The sequence below is a fragment of the Lissotriton vulgaris genome, chromosome 1_1 (assembly GCF_964263255.1).
Source record: "Lissotriton vulgaris chromosome 1_1, aLisVul1.2, whole genome shotgun sequence".
Classification (NCBI taxonomy): Eukaryota; Metazoa; Chordata; class Amphibia; order Caudata; family Salamandridae; genus Lissotriton; species Lissotriton vulgaris.
In genome coordinates, this window is record NC_141685.1 from 316,468,702 (window position 1) to 316,491,320 (window position 22,619).

Here is a 22,619-nt window from a genome sequence, read left to right on the forward strand (position 1 = left end):
GTAATGTAATGGAACGCATGGTAATGACACATTTGTTTAAAAAGCATGCATGAATACGATATATATTCCTCCTCCAAAACAACAGAATATGGTGTTAAAACCTTAAAGATTTTGAAAACAAATTTCAGTTCAAGTTAAATCAATTAGCAAATTTGAAAGACAAATATGGTAAGAGGAACCATTTAAATGGCTATACAGTCTACATTTATATGGGATAAGAAATAATATGCAAAATAGAATAACATACAGCAAGCAAAATATCAACCAGGAAGTCCCATAAAGGAGCAAAGGGAGATCATATAGGGACGGTGTCAGTATCAGATGAACCAAATTTAAGGTTCAAAAGGGAGCTAGAGGTGCTCAATCATGACGCTCCACACTCAGGGCAGGGGAAATCAGAAGCAATGGGAAAAAACCTTCTTTCAGCAAAGTCAGGGTGGGATATGCTCTACCATTCTAAACACTTCACAATTAAAGCATGAAAGGAGATTCTAGAAGGCCTTTTCCTATCAGTTTTCTAGCAAACAAAGCAATCCAAAGATGTTCTCTTGGAGTGGGTAGACTCCCTAGTTTCCCAACTCACATTCAAAGGAGTAACCAACTGGGCGACTTTGGGTATTATCATTCCAGACTGCATGGTACAAGTAGTCTCTCCCATCCTCTAAGTCTCCATATCCGAGGCCAATTTCTAATGAAAAGTTTAGTAGTCTGCAGATTTAATACAATACACGTTAAACCCTATTCTAACTTAATGAGGCACATGATATGACACCTGTAAAGGAGTGAAAACAAGACACTTGCAAGTTACACAAACCTTTAAATTCAGAATAGACTCAAACAATTGCAATTAGCATAGGTAAGTAGCAATATTGACTCATCTAAATGGATGCACAGCCTTCACAAAAATTAATAAATGAAATGCACACAGACTGATACTGTTAACAACACATTGAATATGTAGGTTACATTATAAAGGGTTGGGGCATTTAATTATTCTGCTTCATCCGTGACCAATGAAAACTGAAATGGCACAATGTAAACATCCAGAAAATTCTGTGGGCTCCTCCAAGACTTGACAGTAAGCCCATCCGTGCAGTGGCTAATGTACCAAGAAATCACAGATACCAACAGGTCTAAAGTGCTGGTTTCGATCTAGTAGGGTGATCGAAACCATTCTTTGTCAGAGTGGCAGCAAAATCAACTCAAGTAGCTGCACCCTCTGGCTCATTGTGTGGTGCCATTTATGCCGATTTTTCAGTGCAGAACACCCTACAACTGCTAAATCACAGGGCTCTTTGGAGCAAGTTTTGATGCCAAAACTTGCTCATCAGCTTATCATTCTGGAGCTGCGTACGAGAACATATTTCGCCACACGGCGATTGGCAGAATTCGGATGCTGTTCTGTGCCAAAAATGTATAAATAAGCCCTTAAATTAGTAAGAAATAGAGCCTGAAAACTTGGTCTATTGGACTCATTTTCTTCCAGAAGCCACCCTGACAGTTAGAATGAATCTTATTTTCCTCGGTCCTGCTCTGAATCCTTGAGAGCAGTACACTTGATAAAACTTTCTGGATATTGTTCAGCAGGATTATGGGGCGTTCGTTAGCGTGGTCATGCCAGTAATTCTTTTTTTAGAAATAGGGAGGATCGCAGCTCCCAGTCATGAAGCAGGAATTGAAGCTCCCTGTAGATTTGCAATGCTGATGGAGCTGATGAAATAGCCACTGATGGGATCCGATTTATAAAGGTCAGCATGGATCCTGTCAGGTCCTCGGGCCTTCCCATATTGTTGCTTGTTTATAGATGCCATCACTGCTTTTAACTAAAAAGGGCTTGGGTCATGGGAAAAATAAAGTTGCACCTGCAAGCAAGCTATCTGGTTAATGGAGCATTTAGATAATAAAGCTCAGAATAATGAGAGTACCACTGAACTTTAGTTGTAAATGACTATGGTGAAATATTGTTGTGGGCAGAAGCTCTCCAATTTTCCAAAAACTGTGTTTATCCTTGTTCCTTACAGTGGCAAGAAGGTTACAATTGCAGGGTTGGCTGGCAAGTCCAAAGAGTAATGAAGAAGACAAATAAGAGGTTGGGGGATGCATGTATGCAGGCAAGCTGAGTGGCAAAAAAGTCTCTTACTTTGCTTGCTGCACGTCCGACGTCTTCCTCTCTCCTGTCCGTGTTCTGTCGGTTCTGCGGGCTCCAGCCTCCAATCAAATTCCCCTAACCAATCCTGAGATTACTCTCATGCTGGAAACCATTATGAGAGAAGCACCAAGATTGGATGGAGCGGATTGGCTACATGCTCCTGTAGGCCCTGGAGGCCTGCGCTTAGTCTGCACCCAGGTGTCTAATACAGCTGGGTGGAGAGCTTCAAAGTGCGCATGTCAGTCTGGCGTCATAAGACAGCTGGCCAAACTGATATGCGTACTTTGGCATGTCCAGCTAGCCACTTCTAATCCAGTCCTTAATGCTGCCAATCTGCAGCAGAGGAAGACGACCACCATCTTTGGCGAAGGGATTTGACACCTTGTGGCAGAGATTCGCACAAGCATGCTCTGAAAGCCTATAGAGCAGCCATCATTGAAGAAAAGAGAAGCTCTTACTCTAAATTATCAGAGAGCCTGTCCTCTTTCAAGGAGCTTTTTAACATATTTAACTCCATTGTCGCACCCACGGTCCCTGAGGCGGTGAAGCCATCCCAGGTGCTTTGTGACAGGCTAGCCTCTTTTTTCTGCTCCAAGATATCGGACATTTATGTTCAGCTGGAGGCCCTATACCGGAACAAGAGTCCTGGAGGTTTTTTAGAAACCTCTGCTGGTGATGGCCCAAGAAAGCTGACTTCAGCAAATCTCTCTGCCTTTCCAATTCTCACATTAGAATTAGTCGAGAAACTACTTGAGGGAATTAAGTCGGGGTCGCCCCTGCACCCCTTCCCCCTCAAGGTCCTGAAAGTAGACAAGGTGACTTTTATTCCCCACCTGACTGTGGTCCTGAACCTAGCCCTCTCACAGGGCCAGCACCCCCTGAGTTGGAAGGCGGCTGTGGTTAGGCCTCTCTTGAAAAAGCCTTAGCAAGACCCGTCAAACATGAAAAACTTCTGCCCCATCTCCCTTCCGCCTGTCCCAGCAAAAAATCCTCGAAGCTCATTTGAAATCTCACCAGAGTGCCTACCTGAGGGAAAACGAGATTTTGGAGAGTTCACAACATGGTTTTAGAAGGTTTCATTGTACCGAGACAGCCCTTACTGCAGTGGTGGATAACATCCGAGTGCAGGTGGATGCAGGTTATACCACCCTCCTGATCCTACTTGATCTCACTGCAGCATTTGATACCCTGTCCCCTCAGAGACTGGTGGAGCGTCTCAGGGAGATAGGGGTTGGGGGTTTGGCTCTGGATCTCCTTACCTCTTTCCTGGAGGAGTGGTTAAATTGGGAAGCTTCCACTCGGAGTCCTTCCCCTTAGTCTGTGGGGTTCCTCAGGGTTCCTCCCTGAGCCCCACTTTATTTAATATTTATGTGGCCCCACTGGCAGGGGTGGTGAAGTCCTTTGGATTAGAAGTTCCTTTGCGGACGACACCCAAATTATGGTGTCTATTATGGTGTCTATTGCGCATAATGTTAGGGATTCTGCGCAGAACTTCAAAAACCGCTCAGATCTCCCGAGGCTCTGCCGGGAGCAACAACGCTACCTAGGCGTGGCGCAACTTCGTTTTAATACTGCTTAAAGACTTTTTAATAACCCTGGGCGGAGTTGGCGGAGTGGGGCTTCGCGGAGCTACGCGAAGTGGGCGAGAAACTACGCCCACCTCCGCACTCCGCGTAGCCCCACTCCGCAAACACCACTGCCCGCCAGCCCCGCCACCCGCCTCCCTCCCGCCCTCCCTAAATACTTTAAATTAAAGGAATCAATTAATTTAAAACGCACTTACCTTGCCCGCCGCGTCCCCGGGGCTCGCTATCTTCCGTCTTCCGTCTTCTTTACTAATGCGCATGCGCGGGCGGCCGCGCATGCGCATTTCTCACGAGAAAATGCGCATGCGCGGCCGCCCGCGCATGCGCATTAGTAAAGAAGACGGAAGACGGAAGATAGCGAGCCCCGGGGACGCGGCGGGCAGCGGCGGGCAGCGGCGGGCAAGGTAAGTGCATTTTAAATTAATTGATTCCTTTAATTTAAAGTATTTAGGGAGGGCGGGAGGGAGGCGGGTGGCGGCCAGCTACGCTCCGTCTGCGGAGCGTGCATAGTGCCGCCTGGCTCCGCCCGCTCCGCAAAATGCGGAGTAGGCGGCACTACGCACACTCCGTGCACGGAGCATAGCTGGCCGCCCACCCCTACTTTTTAATTACCTTGCCTCACTGGTTCAGGGGCTGCGCTGTGGACTTCGCGCACCCCTTGTCGCCACCGGATTCCCTGGAATGCCGCCGCCAGAGCGCCCCACGCTGAGCGTTCCCTCCCCCTCTGACGGGCAGGTCACGAGGGCGGGGACGGGCGTGGCTACCACCCCGGGCTGCTCTGTGGTTGGCGGGGCAGCTCCTCTGTCCCTCCCCCCCTGGCAATTTCTTTCAGCCGGGCGTGTCCCGCCCCAGCTCTCTGAATCCGCTCAGATCTCCCGAAGCTCTGCCGGGAGCAACAACGCTACCTAGGCGTGGCGCAACTTCGTTTTAATACTGCCTAAAGACTTGTTAATTACCTTGCCTCACTGGTTCAGGGGCTGCGCTGTGTACTTCGCGCACCCCTAGTCGCCACCGGATTCCCTGGACTGCCGCCGCCAGAGCGCCCCAAGCTGAGCGTTCCCTCCCCCTCTGACGGGCAGGTCACAAGGGCGGGGACGGCGTGGCTACCACCCCGGGCTGCTCTGTGGTTGGCGGGGCAGCTCCTCTGTCCCTCCCCCCCTGGCAATTTCTTTCAGCCGGGTGTGTCCCGCCCCAGCTCTCTGAATCCGCTCAGATCTCCCGAGGCTCTGCCGGGAGCAACAACGCTACCTAGGCGTGGCGCAACTTCGTTTTAATACTGCCTAAAGACTTTTTAATTACCTTGCCTCACTGGTTCAGGGGCTGCGCTGTGTACTTCGCGCACCCCTAGTCGCTACCGGATTCCCTGGACTGCCGCCGCCAGAGCGCCCCACGCTGAGCGTTCCCTCCCCCTCTGACGGGCAGGTCACAAGGGCGGGGACGGCGTGGCTACCACCCCGGGCAGCTCTGTGGTTGGCGGGGCAGCTCCTCTGTCCCTCCCCCCCTGGCAATTTCTTTCAGCCGGGCGTGTCCCGCCCCAGCTCTCTGAATCCGCTCAGATCTCCTGAGGCTCTCCGGGAGCAACAACGCTACCTAGGCGTGGCGCAACTTCGTTTTAATACTGCTTAAAGACTTTTTAATTACCTTGCTTCACTGGTTCAGGGGCTGCGCTGTGGACTTCGCGCACCCCTTGTCGCCACCGGATTCCCTGGACTGCCGCCGCCAGAGCGCCCCACGCTGAGCGTTCCCTCCCCCTCTGACGGGCAGGTCACGAGGGCGGGGACGGGCGTGGCTACCACTCCGGGCTGCTCTGTGGTTGGCGGGGCAGCTCCTCTGTCCCTCCACCCCCTGCCACGCCCCTACTACTACCGGCTGCCTACTTTATGGCACTTCTACCCCGGGCGCGAAGCGGACGAGCGCAGCGGGCGCGACGAAGGCGCGCCGAAGTTGCGCCTAAGTTAAGCCCGTCTGCGCCCGTCCGCGACGGGCCGGGACCAGGGGCCACACCCCCTGTCTCTTTATTGGCATATACACCTGCACAACTTCTCTCCTGCACTGCTGATGTGTCTTTACCCCATTCACTCACACAGCACCTTATCTCTTTAGGTATCTATGTCCCCCACTCAGACTGTGTTACTTCTCCGCGGCCCACGCTCTCCTTGCCCACTCAGGACACCAGACATTCTCCCACTACACCTTCACCTCCACACATTGCCTCTGACTGCCTTCTCAACACTCGCTCAGCAGGCAAGCATCAATTAGAACTGTTCAACCTCCTTACCACAGATTCCCCTGATATTCTGTTTTTAACGGAAACATGGTTCTCTGCGGCTTCTCTCCCTGACATTCTAGCCATCCTCCCCAATTCTTATTATGCCCTCCGGGCCGACCGCCCTGACGGCAAGACCGGGGGGGTGTAGCCATGATTGCTAAAACCAGTCTCCAATTCCAACCTCTCTCCCAACCCTCTATAGCCGGGTGGATTTTCTGGTTGCCCGCTCCACTAATCTTTCCGCACCTCTCACAGTCGTCCTCCTCTATCGCCCCCCCCTGAGTATGCCTTTGTTTGTGGCCTCCCTGCAGGAACTCATTGCTACGCTCGTAGTTAATAACTCTTCTGTTCTCCTGCTAGGCGACTTTAATTATTGGCCTGGTGACCCCAGGGAGGACTTGGCGTCCAAGGACTTTACGGCCACTCTCTTATGTCTTAATCTCAAGTCTCATGTATCGACTCCTACCCATAATCTTGGTCACATCTTGGACCAAGTTTGGTCATCCCAGGACATAGTTTCCCTCCCCAGCATCCTTCCCTGCACCTGGTCCGACCATTCCCTTATCTTCTTTACTATTAACCTTGGCTCCCCTCACAAATCCCATCATCCCAAGAATGTTTTTACACGCAGCTGGAATCGCGCTGACCTGCTCTCTCTCCCTCATTCCCTTGCCTCTTCCTCACCTGATCTCAATGGCATTCCCCTTGACTTAGAGGCCGCTGCAGTTAGCAACTGGTTATCTTCCGCCTGTGATCTAGTAGCCCCCCTCAAGCTAGTAAAATCCATTCGTCCACACTAGGCACACCGCTGGTTTAACTCTGAGCTTAAGCTCCTTAAACTGGAACTTAGACGCTCTGAGCGCCTTTGGCGCCGCAGCTACTGCCCCGACCTCAAGGCCAAATATAAATCTCTCCTTAAAGAGTACAAGAAAGCCATTCTTGTGGCCAAGACCAAGTACTTCACCGAGCAGGTAACCTTATCTGCCAACAAACCTAAAGAGATCTTCTCCTTGGTTAATAACTTGGCCACCTCTGATCGTGCTTGCCCCAACTTTATTCCTTCCCAAGCCCTCTGCTCCTCTTTAAACGACTTCTTCATCGAGAAGATCGTTAAAATTAAATCCAACATTTCTATCACTCCTTTCACTCCACTCCATTCTGCCCCCTCTATGTTTAATTCTTCCTTTTCTTCTTTCCCGCCCCTTTCCTTGGACTCTTTTTTAGTTATGCTCTCAAAAATCAAGTCTGGCTCCCCTACCGATAGTGCCCCCGCTCGCATTCTGAAAACTCTCTTTTCCTCTTGCCCTGCCACTCCTCTCTCCCTCCTTAATGCTTCTCTTTCTACTGGATCGGTTCCTTCTTCATTCAAGTCTGCTATTGTCTCCCCGATTCTCAAAAAACCTGGTCTTGACTCCTCCCTCCCCTCTAATTTCAGACCTATCTCTCTCCTTCCCTATCTTGCTAAAATTCTTGAATGCTATGTCACTTCCTGTCTCTCTTCTTATATCGGCAGAACCATCTTCTTGCTTCCCACCAAGCAGGTTTCCGTTCGGGCCACTCGACCGAATCTGTGGTGCTCGCCGTTCTTGACGAGCTGAAAGCTAAGGCTGACACCAACTCTCCCCAAGCTTTGGTCCTCCTCGGTCTGTCCGCTGCGTTTGACACGGTCGACCATAACATTCTTTTGGACCGTGTCAGCGCAGCGGGCATTCGAGGCCCTGCCCTCTCCTGGATTACGTCCTTCTTAACAGGACGTTCACAAGCTGTCCACCTCCCCGGCTTTTCTGCTCCTCCCCTCCCGGTGCCCTGTGGGGTCCCCCAAGGCTCCTCCCTCTCTCCTCTTCTCTTCAACCTTTACATTCACCCCCTTATTTCTTCCCTCCTTGAGCTGGGGGTCTCTGTGTATAACTACGCTGATGACCTCCAGCTCGTCTTTGATCTTTCTTCTTCTTCTCACTTTCTATCTTTTTTTCGCTCCACCAAGATTTTCATTTCTGGGTGGATGAGCGCCAATCACCTCAAGCTCAATCCAGACAAGACTGAGCTTGTCCTGACCGGCGGCTCATCCAGCACTTGGTCCTCCGCTTTTTTGGCCCCCCATTCTTGGCCCCCCTCCCACCCCTGTTCCTCCTGTCAAAACATTGGGCATTAAGGTCAGCCAGGACCTGTCCATGCATGGCTAGGTCAGTGCTGTAGTGTCTTCCTGCTTTCTTTCCCTTCGGTTGATCAGAAAAATTTCCCGTTTCTTTTCCCTTGATTCTCTTAAAATGATCATTTCTGCCCTCATCACCTCCCGCCTTGATTATGGAAATAGCTTGTTCGTGGGTATTCCTGCCTACGAAACTCACCGCCTTCAAGCAATCCAAAATCAGGCTGCCCGTCTCACCTTTCATCTGCCCAAAACTCACCACATCTCTCCTGTCCTCAAATCCCTCCACTGGTTACCTATCCTGCAGAGATCTCTGATCAAACTAGGGTGTCTCGTCTATCGAGCTCTTGATCGCTCTGCTCCGGCGTTCATCAACTCTCTGATTTCTACTCACACCCCTGTCCGTACCCTCCGATCATCTTCCTCTGCCTTCCTCACTGTTCCCCGTTTTCGTAAAACTCGCACTGGTGGAACTAGATTCTCTGTCCTTGCGCCCCGGTTTTGGAACTCCCTCCCTCTTTCTATGCGTTCTATCCCTATCTTTTCACACTTCCGTAAAGCGCTTAAAAGATTTTTGTTTGCCCAGGCCTATCCCCGCTAACCTCCTCTGCCCTGTCTGTTCTGTTTTCTAGAGCTCTCAGAGCCAGGAAGCCGTTTGGCCATCGTGCGCTCTATAAATATTTTCATTCATTCATTCATTCAACTATATGTTAGCTGTCTCTTCCTGGATGGTGCAAAACTATCTTAAACTGAACAGAGAGAAGACAGAAGTTTTGGTCTTTGGAAACAGTCCTAACATCTGGTCGCGGGAGTGGTGGCCCGATGTCCTTGGTGCCTGTCCTATCCCGGTATCTCATGGGAAAAATCTGGGAGTTGTTGTAGATGTCTCCCTCTCCATGAATCTGCAAGTTTCTAGGACAGTGGCCACCTGCTTTGGGCTTATCCAGATCATAAGGAAAATCTCACGGTTCCACTCTCTGGAAGCTCGGAAAAAAGTGGTAGTTGCTTTAATACTGTCCATACTGGACTACTGTAACACCCTCTATTTGGGCATCAATAAATGCCAGCTGCGACGTTTACAACTGGTGCAAAATGCTGCTGCCAAGTTGGTGATGGACATTCCGAAACGTCATTCGGTCTCGTCCTCCCTTAGGCTCCCAGTGGATCGTAGAATCATGTTTAAAACTCTTTGCCTTACCCATAACGCATATTATGGCCAAGGCCCTTTGGGTTTAAAGACCATTTTAAACAGTATGTGCCCTCCAGAAATCTGCGGTCTGAAACAAAGAATTGTCTTGTTGTTCGTCTGGTATAAAAGATGAGATGGGGCGGGAGGGCCTTCTCATTTGCTGCTGCAGGTGCTTGGAATTCTCTTCCGAACTCGCTCTACAGGTAACAGGAACACTCACTGTTCCGTAAAGCCCTCAAGACATGGCTGTTCCTCCGAGGATCGGTTTGAGTGAGAATCGGTTTTGCTGGCATGATGTTTGCTCTCAGTGCCTTGATACCCTTGGGCTAAGTTCACGCTTTAAAAGTTGCACATTCATTCATTCATTTCTCCCCGCTGGAGGAAGGCTGATGACTGCAGCACTCTTCGTGAAAAATAAAATGGCAATAAAATCATGTAATTGTCATTTTATTTTTCCCATTTAGTAGGCTGCCGCAGCCCGGGGGCGAAACTTCCCTGCCCTCATGAAGAAACAGCCGATGTACAATTGGTTCCTTCCCATTCAGGTTTCTTGACCCTGACCAGTAATCTGTAATGATGTCGTGAGATTATGAATTTGGCACATTTCGCTTTCTTAATGGATTGTAATAGTGTGGTTTTTGTCAGTTTCCAGCCTTTATCAAACCACTTGCTGGGTGTGCAGGAGGGCTTCTTATTGCCCAAGGTTAGCCTAGACAGTAGGGGTGCAGCTAAGTGCCCAGTACTGCTGTACTGACTAATAACATGCTGTGGGCAAGGTGAAGAGTTTCCTTCTTGGGCTAGAGCATCTTGTAATGAGGTCGATATCAATAGTAAGATAATGATGGATGAGACTTCATGCCACTTCAACCTCTGTCAAGATTATAAAGCCTTTGTTTTATAGTGTTGAGTAGTGCTGAGAGTGGAGTAAGATTGAAGGAAAGTACCAGCGTGCCATGGTCACTTTCTGGTCATGTTTCAATTATCATGTTGGGTGTTCTGTTCCAGTGATATACGTCATGAAATACGTAGGGCCTGATTACAATCTTAGCAGATGAGATACTCCATAAAATCGTGATGGATATCCCTTCCTCCGTATTGCGAGTTTCATAGGATATAATGGAATTGTAAAATGGCAGACGGGATATCTGTCACATTTGTAACAGAGTATCCCATCCCGCCAAGATCTTAATCAGGCCCTTAGTCTATCATCGATTTGGAATCATTATTATTTTAGGTTGGTTGCCTATGCGCGTCTGACTCGGATCTCTATTACAGGCACCAAGGCTGTATGACAGGGTCCTCAGAGCCAACTGTTGCTGTCAGGAGACACAAATAACTTTCCTTTAAAAAGATGTCATTCCACACGCCCTGTCTTCATCCGTGAGGTCTTTGGAATAGTTTTGCCAAATTCTAGGTACCTCTATGTGGGTCAATAACAATTGTGCAGTTTAACCTGAGGTGCCCCTTCAATAGTACATAATATATAGTGAATTTTCAAAGTCAATGTAAAATGCTAATAGTGAATGCTAAATATCAGGGTTGCCATAGGTAATAACAGTGGCCCCGATTCACAAAAGTAATCTGAGACAAAATCCTAGCTTTACAGCTTTTAGTATTCACAAAGAGCATTTAGGAGTAGTTAAGTTAGGAATCCTAACTTTACTAATCCTAAATGCCCTTAGTGAATACCGAAAGTTGTAACGTTAGGATTTTGTCTCAGTTAAACTTCTGTTTTGGTCTTATGTCCCATGCCATACCCACAACACCCAAATTGGCAAGACAATGTAAAACAATGGTGTGGGGGACAGTATCAGATGCATCAGACAGATCGAGAAGAGTAAGTGCTGAGTTTTTGCCCTAATCTAACGTCTATTTGATATTGTCGGAGATCTCCAGTTCTGCCATCTCTGTACTATGGCGAGGACAGAAACCAGATTGACTTGAGTGTAGCAACTTTCCCTGTTCCAGATAGTTGGAGAGCTGATAATTGCCAAGCTTTTCCAATATTTTGGCAGCAGAGAAATGGGTCTATAATTGCTGAAAATGTTAGGATCTAAGGATGTTTTTTTGAGGAAAGAAATCACACTAGCAAATGTTCATGCGGCTGCATGACGCCGAAAGATAATGAATTGAAAATGTTGTTAATAACCAGGTTAATGATGTCAACTGTCACTGTCAGCAATGCAGGAGGACAAGCAGCCAATTTAGATCCCAATTTACACTTTACAATAGCCTCAGTAGATTGCTTAAGGGAAATTGACCTAAACTGGTCAAGCTTATTAGCTACATCAACTGATTTAGAAGGCAACAGGCACTCTTAGAGGCAGGAAAGCATCTTTTGAATATCAAATGTCGCCCGCCCATTGCACAGTTCGTGAAAGGGCACGGTTGTCCTATGAAAAGATTAGGGAGAGAGAAAGGATTTAGCAATCTGAAAAACAGTGCAAGAGCTTTGGAGAGCAGTATTATAGAAAATCTGAGCCTGTTTAACAGAAGCATGGTACACACTGAGAGCAGTTTTATAGGTGAATTTGCTATCGGGAGAATAGTCCCTTCACCAAATTCCCCCCAGTTTTTTACAGGCTTTCTTCCCAACACCCAAATGATGGAGACCATGGGACTGACTGCCCATCTGTCCTCTTTTATGTTTCTTGAAAAGGGGTGAACACATCCACAGCGAATAAGACACTTTACCCGTACACTTTTACTCCACGTGCCACTACCCCGCAGTTTTTACACCCCAAAATCTTTTACAACTGAGGGCTTTACAACGCAATCCATTACAACGTATTCCCCATTACAATGCAATTTACTATTCTAAATCCACGGAGGCGTTACTTTGGGGAATGCGTTGTAATAGTTTGCGGTGTAAAGCCATGTGATGTAATAGATTTTGCGGTGTAAAAAAAGCAGAGTATTGGCATGCAGAGTAACGCATGCAAAGTAACGGATGTTTCCCATCCGCAGCACAAGCACCAGCACCAGCACCAGCAAGCCAACAGTTGCAACATTCTGGTCAACATTGTTGCTGGACAAGGGAGAAAGTTCTTCAGCCTTTACCTTATTCTAGGCCCTGAAAAAAGGTCTGGACAGCCAGTCCATCATGCTGTTAAAACTTCCACTTGAAAGGAATCAGTTGATGATTGGACCAAAGATTGGGCTTAGGAGAGCTGATTGTCAAAGGGCAATCAGAAAACACCAGATCAATGGTGTGCCCTGCAGAGTGAGTGGGTAAGGTTACCATCTGAAGGCAAGCTTAGAGACATCATAGACTCATTGAGAGTCTATGATATCTCTCAACTGCCACCCTTCAGTTGGCCTCTCCTTAGTAATGGACTTGAAGCAGTTATCAGGTTTCCACTGCAGTTGTCTAATTTCTTTGATTTAGGGCCTGCTTTAGAGTTTGGTGGGTGAGATATTCCACCACAAACGTGACATATAGCCTGTCTGCTGTATGCTGTATTACAAGTGCTGTAGAATATAATGGCCTTGTAACATGGCAGTATGCCATCCGCCAAACTCTAAATCAGGCCCTAAATCTTCTACTCTATGTCGGGATCTAGCTGATGCGCCTGCCTAGACTGCAATCTCATGCCGGAAGAACGAAAGACTACGAGTCCCAGAAGGCTTAGGGGCATGGGAGGAGATTATTTAGGTAACTCGCGCGCACGTAGGCGTGCGTGTAATTTTGTGACCGGAGTCCTAGTCGGTCCAAGGGCTGACGCCGACTTGGAGAAGATTGCTGTTTGGTTAGTCGATGTCCAAAAGAACGAGGATCCGCTCTATGTCCAGGGACAACGAACTCAACGGAAAGGCGGCAGCTCTTGCTCTCTAGACTCGGGAAGTAGCCGCGTGATATGCGGCATGGTTGCGGGACTGCTTTGTGATGTTAACGGAGGGTCCGTGCGCTCAATGACAAGTAAGCAGTGAAACTAGCGGATTTGGTGAGGATTACTTTGTGAGGATAACGGAGGGTCCGTGTGAGTCAATAACTTTTGTTGAACCTACAACTGAGAGTACTCTAAGCGAAAGCGTGTTGATCTCCCGGAGAGGAGGAGCGCTTGGATTAGGGTTCGACTGGCTCATTGGAATGCGTGTTGATTCCCTCAGAGGAGGAGCGCCAACTTGAGGATTACTAACAAGCGATTGTGCCATCGTGGATTTAACTAAATACTCTGTGTTAATCTAATTGGAGAGGTTCCAGATTGGGAACTTACGTACACTGTATTGTGACTAAGATATTACAATTGCTCTGAACTTGTGCTAACAAGATAGGATTAAAAAGGGAAAAACATTGTCTACACTGATGAATCAGGGAGTAGGCTGAGCAGGGTTAGCCTGGATCACTGGTAGTGATCCTGTTTTGGTGGCTGATTTGGTTTGCAGAGGATCTGCAGATAAGGTACTTTCCGTTTAGTGAGATCTAATGAGAGTAACCTTTGGGGGGGGATGAGCGATGTGTGCTAATCTTGTTTTGCTTGTGTTTTACAGATCCTTTGTCCCTGCTGTCCCTTTCCGTCCTTTGTCCCCTGCCCGATCCGACCTGAACTCAGTATAATTTAGATTGAGTTCGGAACGATCTGGAAGCGGAACCCTTATAGCATCACATCGATCCTGAGGAGCTGGAGGAGCATAACAGAATTACGCGCATACAAATAGGCTGCTCCTCCTGGTCGTGTGGTGGCTATAATGACGACGCTCGAAGATGTTATGCAGGCCTTAGAGGTCCTGCAACAGGAGCTAGCGTCCTCACGTCTAGAGACAGCGGCCTTACGTGAAAGAATGGATAGGACAGCTCATAACCCTTTTGATGTTAGCTCAGCTGCTCTACCCCCGATACAGGTTTCGGTAGCACCCCTATACCTTTGGCCACCGTTGAATGGTATACCGGGGATCCGCACAAGGTACAAGTGTTTATTACCCAACTGTTGATGCACTTCTCGTGTCGTCCTTCCTCATTCCGAACCAATCACTCAAGAGTGGCGTTCGCCATCTCATATCTCAGTGGGGATGCTGCAAACTGGGCGGTGCCCTTAGTGCGCAATAACGATCCGGTTCAGTCAGATTGGGACGCGTTTAGAAGCGCGTTTGAAGGGGTATTCGATAGAAGAACAACATCTTTTAGTGCAGATAAGGAGTTGTTATCTTTACGACAGGGGAGGGGGGATTTGGTCACGTACCTTACACATTTTAACAGGCTAGTAGTGGAGGCAGCATGGCCTGAAGAGAAGCGCATGTCGCTCTTCTATCAAGGTCTATGCGGAAAGCTTAAGGATGTAATAGCCAGAATAGACCCCCAACCACGCACATGTGCTGATTTAGTCAGGCTCTTGTTGCGTCTTGATGGGCGTATTCATGACAGAGGCACCAATAAGGGACCAAAGAAAGAGATACCCCCTAGCGAAGTTGGACACAAGCCTATGGAATTAGGGGCGGTCAGAGCGCCACTATCACGCACCGAAAGGGAGAATAGACGGGCACAGGGTCTGTGCATGTACTGTGGTAAACGAGGACACTATGTGCGTGACTGTCCTTCTAAACCTAAGACACAAAACCCCTTGGTGAGACCGAAAAGAGCCGCAGTTTCTAGTATAGGGGCAGAAGTGGAGAGTCCTGAGAAAGCACACCCTGCTGAAAGGTCAGGCATGAAGATACCTTCACTAGTGTCTGACCTTCCGTCAGCCACGGAGGCTCACATAGTACTGCATGGAAGTTTGGTGGTAGGGTCTCAGGTACATGAAGTACTGGCTATGCTGGATTCAGGGGCTACCGGCAATTTTATAGATAGTGGATTGGTCAGGATGTTATCAGTGAGGACAGTGGACAGGAAGGTCCCTGAGGAGGTGGTAGCTGTAAACGGCAAGCCCCTTAAATCTGGTTTGATCACGTCACAAATTGAAGTTTTGGAATTGACACTGGTAGTGGGAGAGTGTGCCCATGTTGAAGAGATTGTACTGAATATTATAGACGCACCACAATATGAACTGATTCTGGGTATGCCCTGGTTTTGTAAGCATAACCCAGAAGTAAACTGGGCCGATAGAGCAGTGAACTTTACATCAGAGCTATGTGGAGTACAGTGTTTGGGAGAAGGTAAACAGGAGGTGATTCCTGATTAGCAAGAAAAAGGCTGAGGCTCTTCCCCCACATAGGAGATACGATTGTAGGATATAGACGTAATAGACGACAGTGTGCTTCCTTCGTGCAGAGTGTACGCACTGTCTGAACCCGAAACGCAACATCTCAGAGCTTACTTGGAGGAATATGTCAAATTGGGGTTCGTTCGTCCCTCCAGGTCCCCGGCTGCCTCCCCTTTGTTTTTCATTTCAAAAGCAAATGGAGAACTTAGAGCATGCTTAGACTACAGGATGTTAAATAAAAACACTGTCAGGAATAGGTACCCTCTGCCCCTCATCAGTGTGTTGCTAGACCAAGTCAGGGAAGCGGTGATATACACCGGATTAGATCTAAGGGGTGCATACCACTTGATGAGGATAAGGCAGGGGGACGAGTGGAAAAAGGCCTTCAAGACCAGGTATGGGCTGTATGAATACCTGGTCATGCCGTTTGGGCTCTGCAATGCCCCAGCGGCATTCCAGTTCTTTTTGAATGAGGTGTTGGCTGAGTTAGTGGATGTATCTGTTATTGTGTATCTAGACAATATACTTATTTATTCCCAAAGAACACAAGATCACTATAGGCATGTGTGTGAGGTGCTTGAGAGGCTTCAACAACAGGCTCTTTTTTGTAAACTGAGCAAGTGCGAATTTGGAGTCCATGAAGTTGAATTCCTAGGGGTCAACCTTGGTCCATCCGGGCTATGCATGACAGGAAGAAAATTGAAAGCAGTGTTGGACTGGCCTGAGCCCAAGAACGTTTGTGAAGTACAGAGCTTCCTGGGGTTCGCGAACTTCTATAGAAGATTCATTAATGGGTTTTCATCAAAGGCTGTACCCATCACGAGATTACTGAGGAAAGGTGTGAAGTTCAATTGGGACACAGAGGCAGACAGAGCATTCAACTTTCTGAAGAAAGCGTTCACTTCGGCCCCGATTCTTAGACATCCGGACTTAGAAGCACCTTTTGTGGTGGAAGCAGATGCGTCTGATATGGCAATAGGCGCGGTTCCTTCTCAAAGAGACAAGATAACAGGTCGTCTCCATCCGGTGGCCTATCTATCAAATAAACTGGACAATGCTGAGTGTAACTACACTATAGCGGAGAAGGAGCTCCTTTCCATCAAGAAGGCATTCCAGGAATGGAGACCTTATCTATTGGGGGCACGTCATCGGATAACTGTATACACCGATCACCGTAATCTCCAATACATGCAGTCGGCTAGGCATCTCACCCAGAGACAGATGCGGCGGACTCTGTTCTTTGCAGAATATGACTTTTTTATCACTTTCCGTCCAGGGGTGAACAACCGCAAGGCGGATGCCCTGTCTCGTCAGGAAAACACCGAAGACCCGAACAAACATTCCATCATTCCTACTGACAGAGTGATCTGTGTGGTGAGAGTTTAAGGATTCCTCACAGACATACAAAAGAACTGTTCTTCGGAACAGTGGGATAGATGGGCACTGGCAGGTGAAGGAAGGAAAATCAGAGACGGTCTGCCGTTTCTCACAGACAAGTTGTATCTACCTACGTCGGAGTTACAGAAGAAGGCGTTTGGATGGTGTCACCACTCTCCGTTAGCTGGTCATCCGGGAATCAAGACCACCAAACTATTGCAGAGACATTTCTGGTGGGAATCAATGACGGTAGCTGCCAAGAAATGGGTGTCGGAATGTGAGACGTGTGCACGAGGGAAATTGGATCACACGAGAGCAAGAGGTAAGCTCATTCCTCTGCCCACACCGCCGTACCCCTGGCACACCATCAGTCTTGACTTTATCACCGGATTGCCAGTCGAAAAGGGTAATTCAACAGTTCTGGTGGTGGTGGACAGCCTGACGAAAATGTGCCACTTTGTGCCATGTAGGAATCTACCCACGGCTGGACAGACGGCCCAGCTGTTGTTGAAAGAGATAGTCCGACTACATGGGTTGCCTGAAGTGATCGTTTCCGACAGGGCTCCCCAGTTTGTGGCAAGTTTCTGGAAAACCTGGTGCAAGGCGTTACATATCGAGGCAGCCACCTCTACATCGTTCCATCCCCAAACGGACGGGCAAACCGAGAGGCTCAATCAGTCTCAGAAGAAATACTTACGTTGCTATTCGGATGAGGCTCAGGAATCCTGGGTCTCAATGCTGTGGTTGGCAGAGCTTTCATATAATAACGCGGTGCACAGTTCCTTGGGGGTTTCTCCATTCATGACAAATTACGGTTACGCTGCTAAGACTCTTCCTGTAACGATGCCTGAGGACGTGGGAAATCAGCCAGCGGTGCGGGAATGCATGAAGTCTCTGTTACTGCTGCATAAGAATGTAGCTAGGAATCTACGAAAAGCAAAGGGTGTGTACAAGACATGGGCAGATCGTCGGAGAGTGGATGGACCGGATTACAAGGTGGGTGACCGAGTTTGGCTGTCAACCAAAATTATTAAGTTCAAGCTCAGGAGCGTATTTCACCCTAGGTTCATAGGCCCGTATGAGGTGGGGAGGAAAGTGAACCCAGTGTCATACAAGCTTCGAATGCCGTGTAGCCTGAGGATTCACCAGGTTTTCCACTGTGGATTGCTGAAGCCAGCGGGTCCTGTGAGACGTAAGTCTGTGCCCCCGATTGTCACGTCGACTGGTTTGGAATGCGAAGTTCAGAAGATCAAGGACTCACAGTATCGCAGAGGGAAACTGTGGTTTCTAGTGTCCTGGAAGGGATACACGGAGGAGGAGGATTCATGGGAGCCGTGCTGTGGAGTGCATGCCCCTAGAGCGGTTTGTTCCTTTTATGTAAGATGTCCAGGGAAACCGGGACATAAGAGGCGCTGGAAAGGGGGGCCTACTGTCGGGATCTAGCTAATGCGCCTGCCTAGACTGTAATCTCATGCCGGAAGAACGAAAGACTACGAGTCCCAGAAGACTTGGGGGCATGGGAGGAGATTATTTAGATAACTCGCGCGCACGTAGGCGTGCGGGTAATTTTGTGACCGGAGTCCTAGTCGGTCCAAGGGCTGAGGCCGACTTGGAGAAGATTGCTGTTTGGTTAGTCGATGTCCAAAAGAGCGAGGATCCGCTCTATGTCCAGGGACAACAAACTCAACGGAAGGCCGGCAGCAGGTAAGAGAGAGGAGCGGCTTCTCTTTCTCTCTAGACTCGGGAAGTAGCCGTGCGATATGCGGCATGGTTGCGGGACTGCTTTGTGATGTTAACTGAGGGTTCATGTGCTCAATGACAAGTAAGCAGTGAAAGTAGCGGATTTGGTGAGGATTACTTTGTGAAGATAAAGGAGGGTCCGTGTGAGTCAATAACTTTTGTTGAACCTACAACTGAGAGTACTCTAAGCGAAAGCGTGTTTATCTCCCGGAGAGGAGGAGCGCTTGGATTAGGGTTCGACTGGCTCATTGGAATGTGTGTTGATTCCCTCAGAGGAGGAGCGCCAACTTGAGGATTACTAACAAGCGATTGTGCCATCGTGGATTTAACTAAATACTCTGGGTTAATCCAATTGGAGAGGTTCCACATTGGGAACTTATGTACACTGTATTGTGACTAAGATATTACAATTGCTCTGAACTTGTGTTAACAAGATAGGATTAAGAAGGGAAAAAAACATTGTCTACACTCATGAAGTAATCAGGGAGTAAGCTGAGCAGGGTTAGCCTGGATTACTGGTAGTGATCCTGTTTTGGTGGCTGATTTGGTTTGCAGAGGATCTGCAGATAAGGTACTTTCTGTTTAGTGAAAACTAATGAGAGTAGCCTTTGGGGGGGAATGAGCGATGTGTGCTAATCTTGTTTTGCTTGTGTTTTACAGATCCTTTGTCCCTGCTGTCCCTTCCCGTCCTTTGTCCCCTGCCCGATCGGACCTGAACTCAGTACAATTTAGATTGAGTTCGGAACGATCTGGAAGCGGAACCCTTATAGCATCACATCGATCCTGAGGAGCTGGAGGAGCATAACACTCTAGGTTGGAAGGAGGGATGCTTTAAGGAATCAGACTACATGTTTGGTGACTAGGGCAGTTGTTGAGTTGCCTGATTCAATATGGTAGATAATCTGGTTAAGCACATTCAATTGTTTTATTGAAGTATGCATTTGTACCACCTGTCCTGCCTTTTCCTGCACATTTTCTATTCATTGCGAAGGACATGTGAGTTTGTGGGTGTCGACATTCAAAATGGTTACTGATTGGTGGGCTTCTAACTAGAGCCTTGTGCTACTACTGTCTTTCCATTGACCTGCTGTTGGATTTTTAACTGACTATACACTTGTTTAGCACTTGATTCTAAGGGCAGTGAAGCAGAGGAGTCCAAGGCTTATGTAGGGAAGTGATGTGGAGTTTGAGACTCAGAACTCGGCATAACATAACATGTAAAACATAGTATAAGGTTTCCCCTTCCTCTGTCTATTCACCTCAACTATGACAGTCGGAGTCTGCTTATTCTTAGGCAACCCTGGGAGCACTGCAAGTCTCTCTGTCCGCTAACAGTTACCCCTTCAGGTTTGGGAATTCAACTCCTGTGGTTATACTCCCAGAAGAGTACACTGCCCAGGTACTTTTCTGCATAGGGATTCTCAGTCTGCTTTTGAGTTCATGGAGTTTGTTTCAGGTGTCACCCTTGCATGGATTCTGCCTCCTCTCAGCTGGTGCGGCTACAGATTATCAACAGACTTCACCTTGCAAGGGTTCTGAAGACTTGGGGTATTGTACTGTGGTCCGGACAAGTGGTGGGATGAGCAGAGCTCAGTGTTGTTGGCGATATGGCCATGGCTTTCTTTCTTCTTAGGGCCCAAGCTGGTCATATCTATTGTGTGCAACCTCCAGGGAGTTTGTGCAGTCCTAATAATACCAAGACGAAAGATTGCACCAAGAGGATCATGTGGCACACCGCAAACCTCAAGATGAGATGATCCTCTTTCGCCTGTTCAAAGCGAAAGCTTAATCAGATCACACATTTGGTCACTTTGGTGACTCCATTGTAGATGCTTAGGGCTTCTTCTGCACCACAGACGCTTGGAAGAATGCAGTCTGTTGGATGAAAGTTAGTTGACTGGACCTGTCAGTGCAAGGTTTCTATGTTCAGGTTAATTCATCGCAAGGGAGGCCAAAGGTCTAATTGAGAATTGGCATAGCAGCGCCCGAGTAGGACAGGACAGCAGTCAGCTCACCACATCTTCTGCAGTCTGATCTGTCTCCAGCTTCTCTCTCTACATTTCCATTTAGAGACTCAACAATATCACATAAAAGAGAGCATGCTTGGATAGGGCCTAGTGAAAAAATAAAGTGAAGATACTGTATGGATTCTGAAACGCAATGGGACACTCATGTTGAAAGCATGACTTTCTTTGGGACACTCACAAAAGTATTGGCGTCTTTCATGAGTGCCCCTTCAGAATCCATATATGTTTCTCTTTCCTATCTACTTCAAACTTGTGCTGTAAAATGCACCATTTTGGCTCTGTCTTTCTTTTAAAAACAATTCTTGTGAGAATATCGTCTTGAACATTCCTCTAAGAGATTTGGTTCACTTTGCTTGCTCTATCGTCAAATTCATTGGAGATATTTAAGCACCACAGCGTTTCAAAAAAATCAGTCATCACTGGCAGACAGTGAGAAGGATGAGAGAGAATCACTGTGCAGGCAATTACGCATGTGAGATTGGGATAAGCTATAAATGGGGAGAACCCCAGTGCCGCGCATCAGGGAGATGCAGTACATCAGTTAATAAGAAGCTCATCGTAGACAATGAGTGGCAGTGACCATGCTGGAAGCATTGGGTAGCTAGAAGAGCCCAATGCACTAGCCCAATGTACCAGTTTAAAAACATCATGGGTTTGACTGCTGCCCTGCTGGGAGATCTGCTATTAAAATCAGCTACAAATGTTCCTAACAGTCACCGCTGTCCTTACATTAATGACTGGTGAGAAGTATTTATGCATTTGCTGCAGGCGTCCATTGCAACGCCATACACTTGTAGGGTGAGCAGAGGACTTTGATGTTGGAGGTAACTACCAACTTTAATCCTGAAAATACATTTCTTGTTTTTTCAAGAAATAGTAACCATTATTGATCGCTATAAAGAAACAACATAGAAGTAAGGCCCTGTGTGGCATCCTACTGCCTAGTGTGCATTCTAAAGGTGGAATGTCCAAGCAGCCTCGCATCCGGTACATGGGTTCCATCTAAGGAGGCATATGTTCGTGAAGGGAATATTCTGTCCATTTTGTTCCTGTTGGTTTGTCAATTAACTTGCCTGCTTGTGTTGCTATTTTTAGGTAATTGACACTCTATTCTTGTCAATACTGTAGACTTTCTGCTTTTGTTTATGCTGGACCATCTGATATATTTTCCACCTTCTACTCTGGTCATTTTTGACTCCTCTTCTTCATGCTGTTTGTATCCATCATGTAAGTAATGCTGCCCTTTTGTTCTCTTGCAGGCTGTAGAGGGCAGTATTGGACTGCCCCTGTCTGTGCAGTGTGTGGCTCTGCCTTGGCAGGAGGAGCTTTGTCTGCGCTTCATGAAGGAGGTGGAGACTCTGATTGCAGCAAAGAAGAGGTGCTAGGGGCTCCAGTGGCAGCTGTCAGTGTGGAGATATTTTGGGTGGAGGGAAAGGAGTGGTCAGAGAAGGTTTTTCCAGTAAATAATAATGAAAGGAGGATTAAATGGTCAAATGCACATGCAATGAAGTTCATTTTATATTTCTTAGAATTATTATTGGGATTTACAGTGATAACCAAATGTGTAACACACCAATAACATCTTACGGAATAAAATTAGGAAGCATTGTTTGATACATTGTTCCAACTTGCATGACATCATGTGTGGTCCCACGATCACGGCACAGAAGCCATAATAAGAAATACCTCAAGTCTTAACTCTCTAAAATCTCAAAATAATCAGAACATGCGCAGCATTTATAACAGGAAACAGTAAGTTACCCGGAACCAGGTCACTGCAGAGCCTGGTAGTGGTGTCTGATATTTCTGGGGCCTGGTAGTGATTTCTGATAGTTCCGAAGCATTTCTTATCTAATTCTGGGCTCGAGACAGATGATCACGGTTTGTGCTTCTGGATAGTGAAAGCACTGTGTTCCGGGTAACTTACTGTTTCCTGTTATAAATGCTGCGCATGTTCTGACGCCTCACAGTCAAATGGAGGACGAAGAGGAAA

The 22,619-nt window shown here is 47.7% G+C and overlaps 1 protein-coding gene across 1 annotated transcript in view; it reads left to right on the top strand.

The window, feature by feature from the left end:
- Window positions 1–22,340, top strand: part of LOC147747112 (vitamin D3 hydroxylase-associated protein-like) — a 455,455-nt gene extending 433,115 nt beyond the window's left edge. The window contains exon 15 of the mRNA XM_086952363.1: window positions 21,886–22,340. Coding sequence (XP_086808489.1) covers window positions 21,886–22,011 — 126 coding nt within the window. The 3' untranslated portion in view covers window positions 22,012–22,340. The remainder of the gene's footprint in view (window positions 1–21,885) is intronic.
- The last annotated feature ends 279 nt before the right edge of the window (window positions 22,341–22,619 follow it).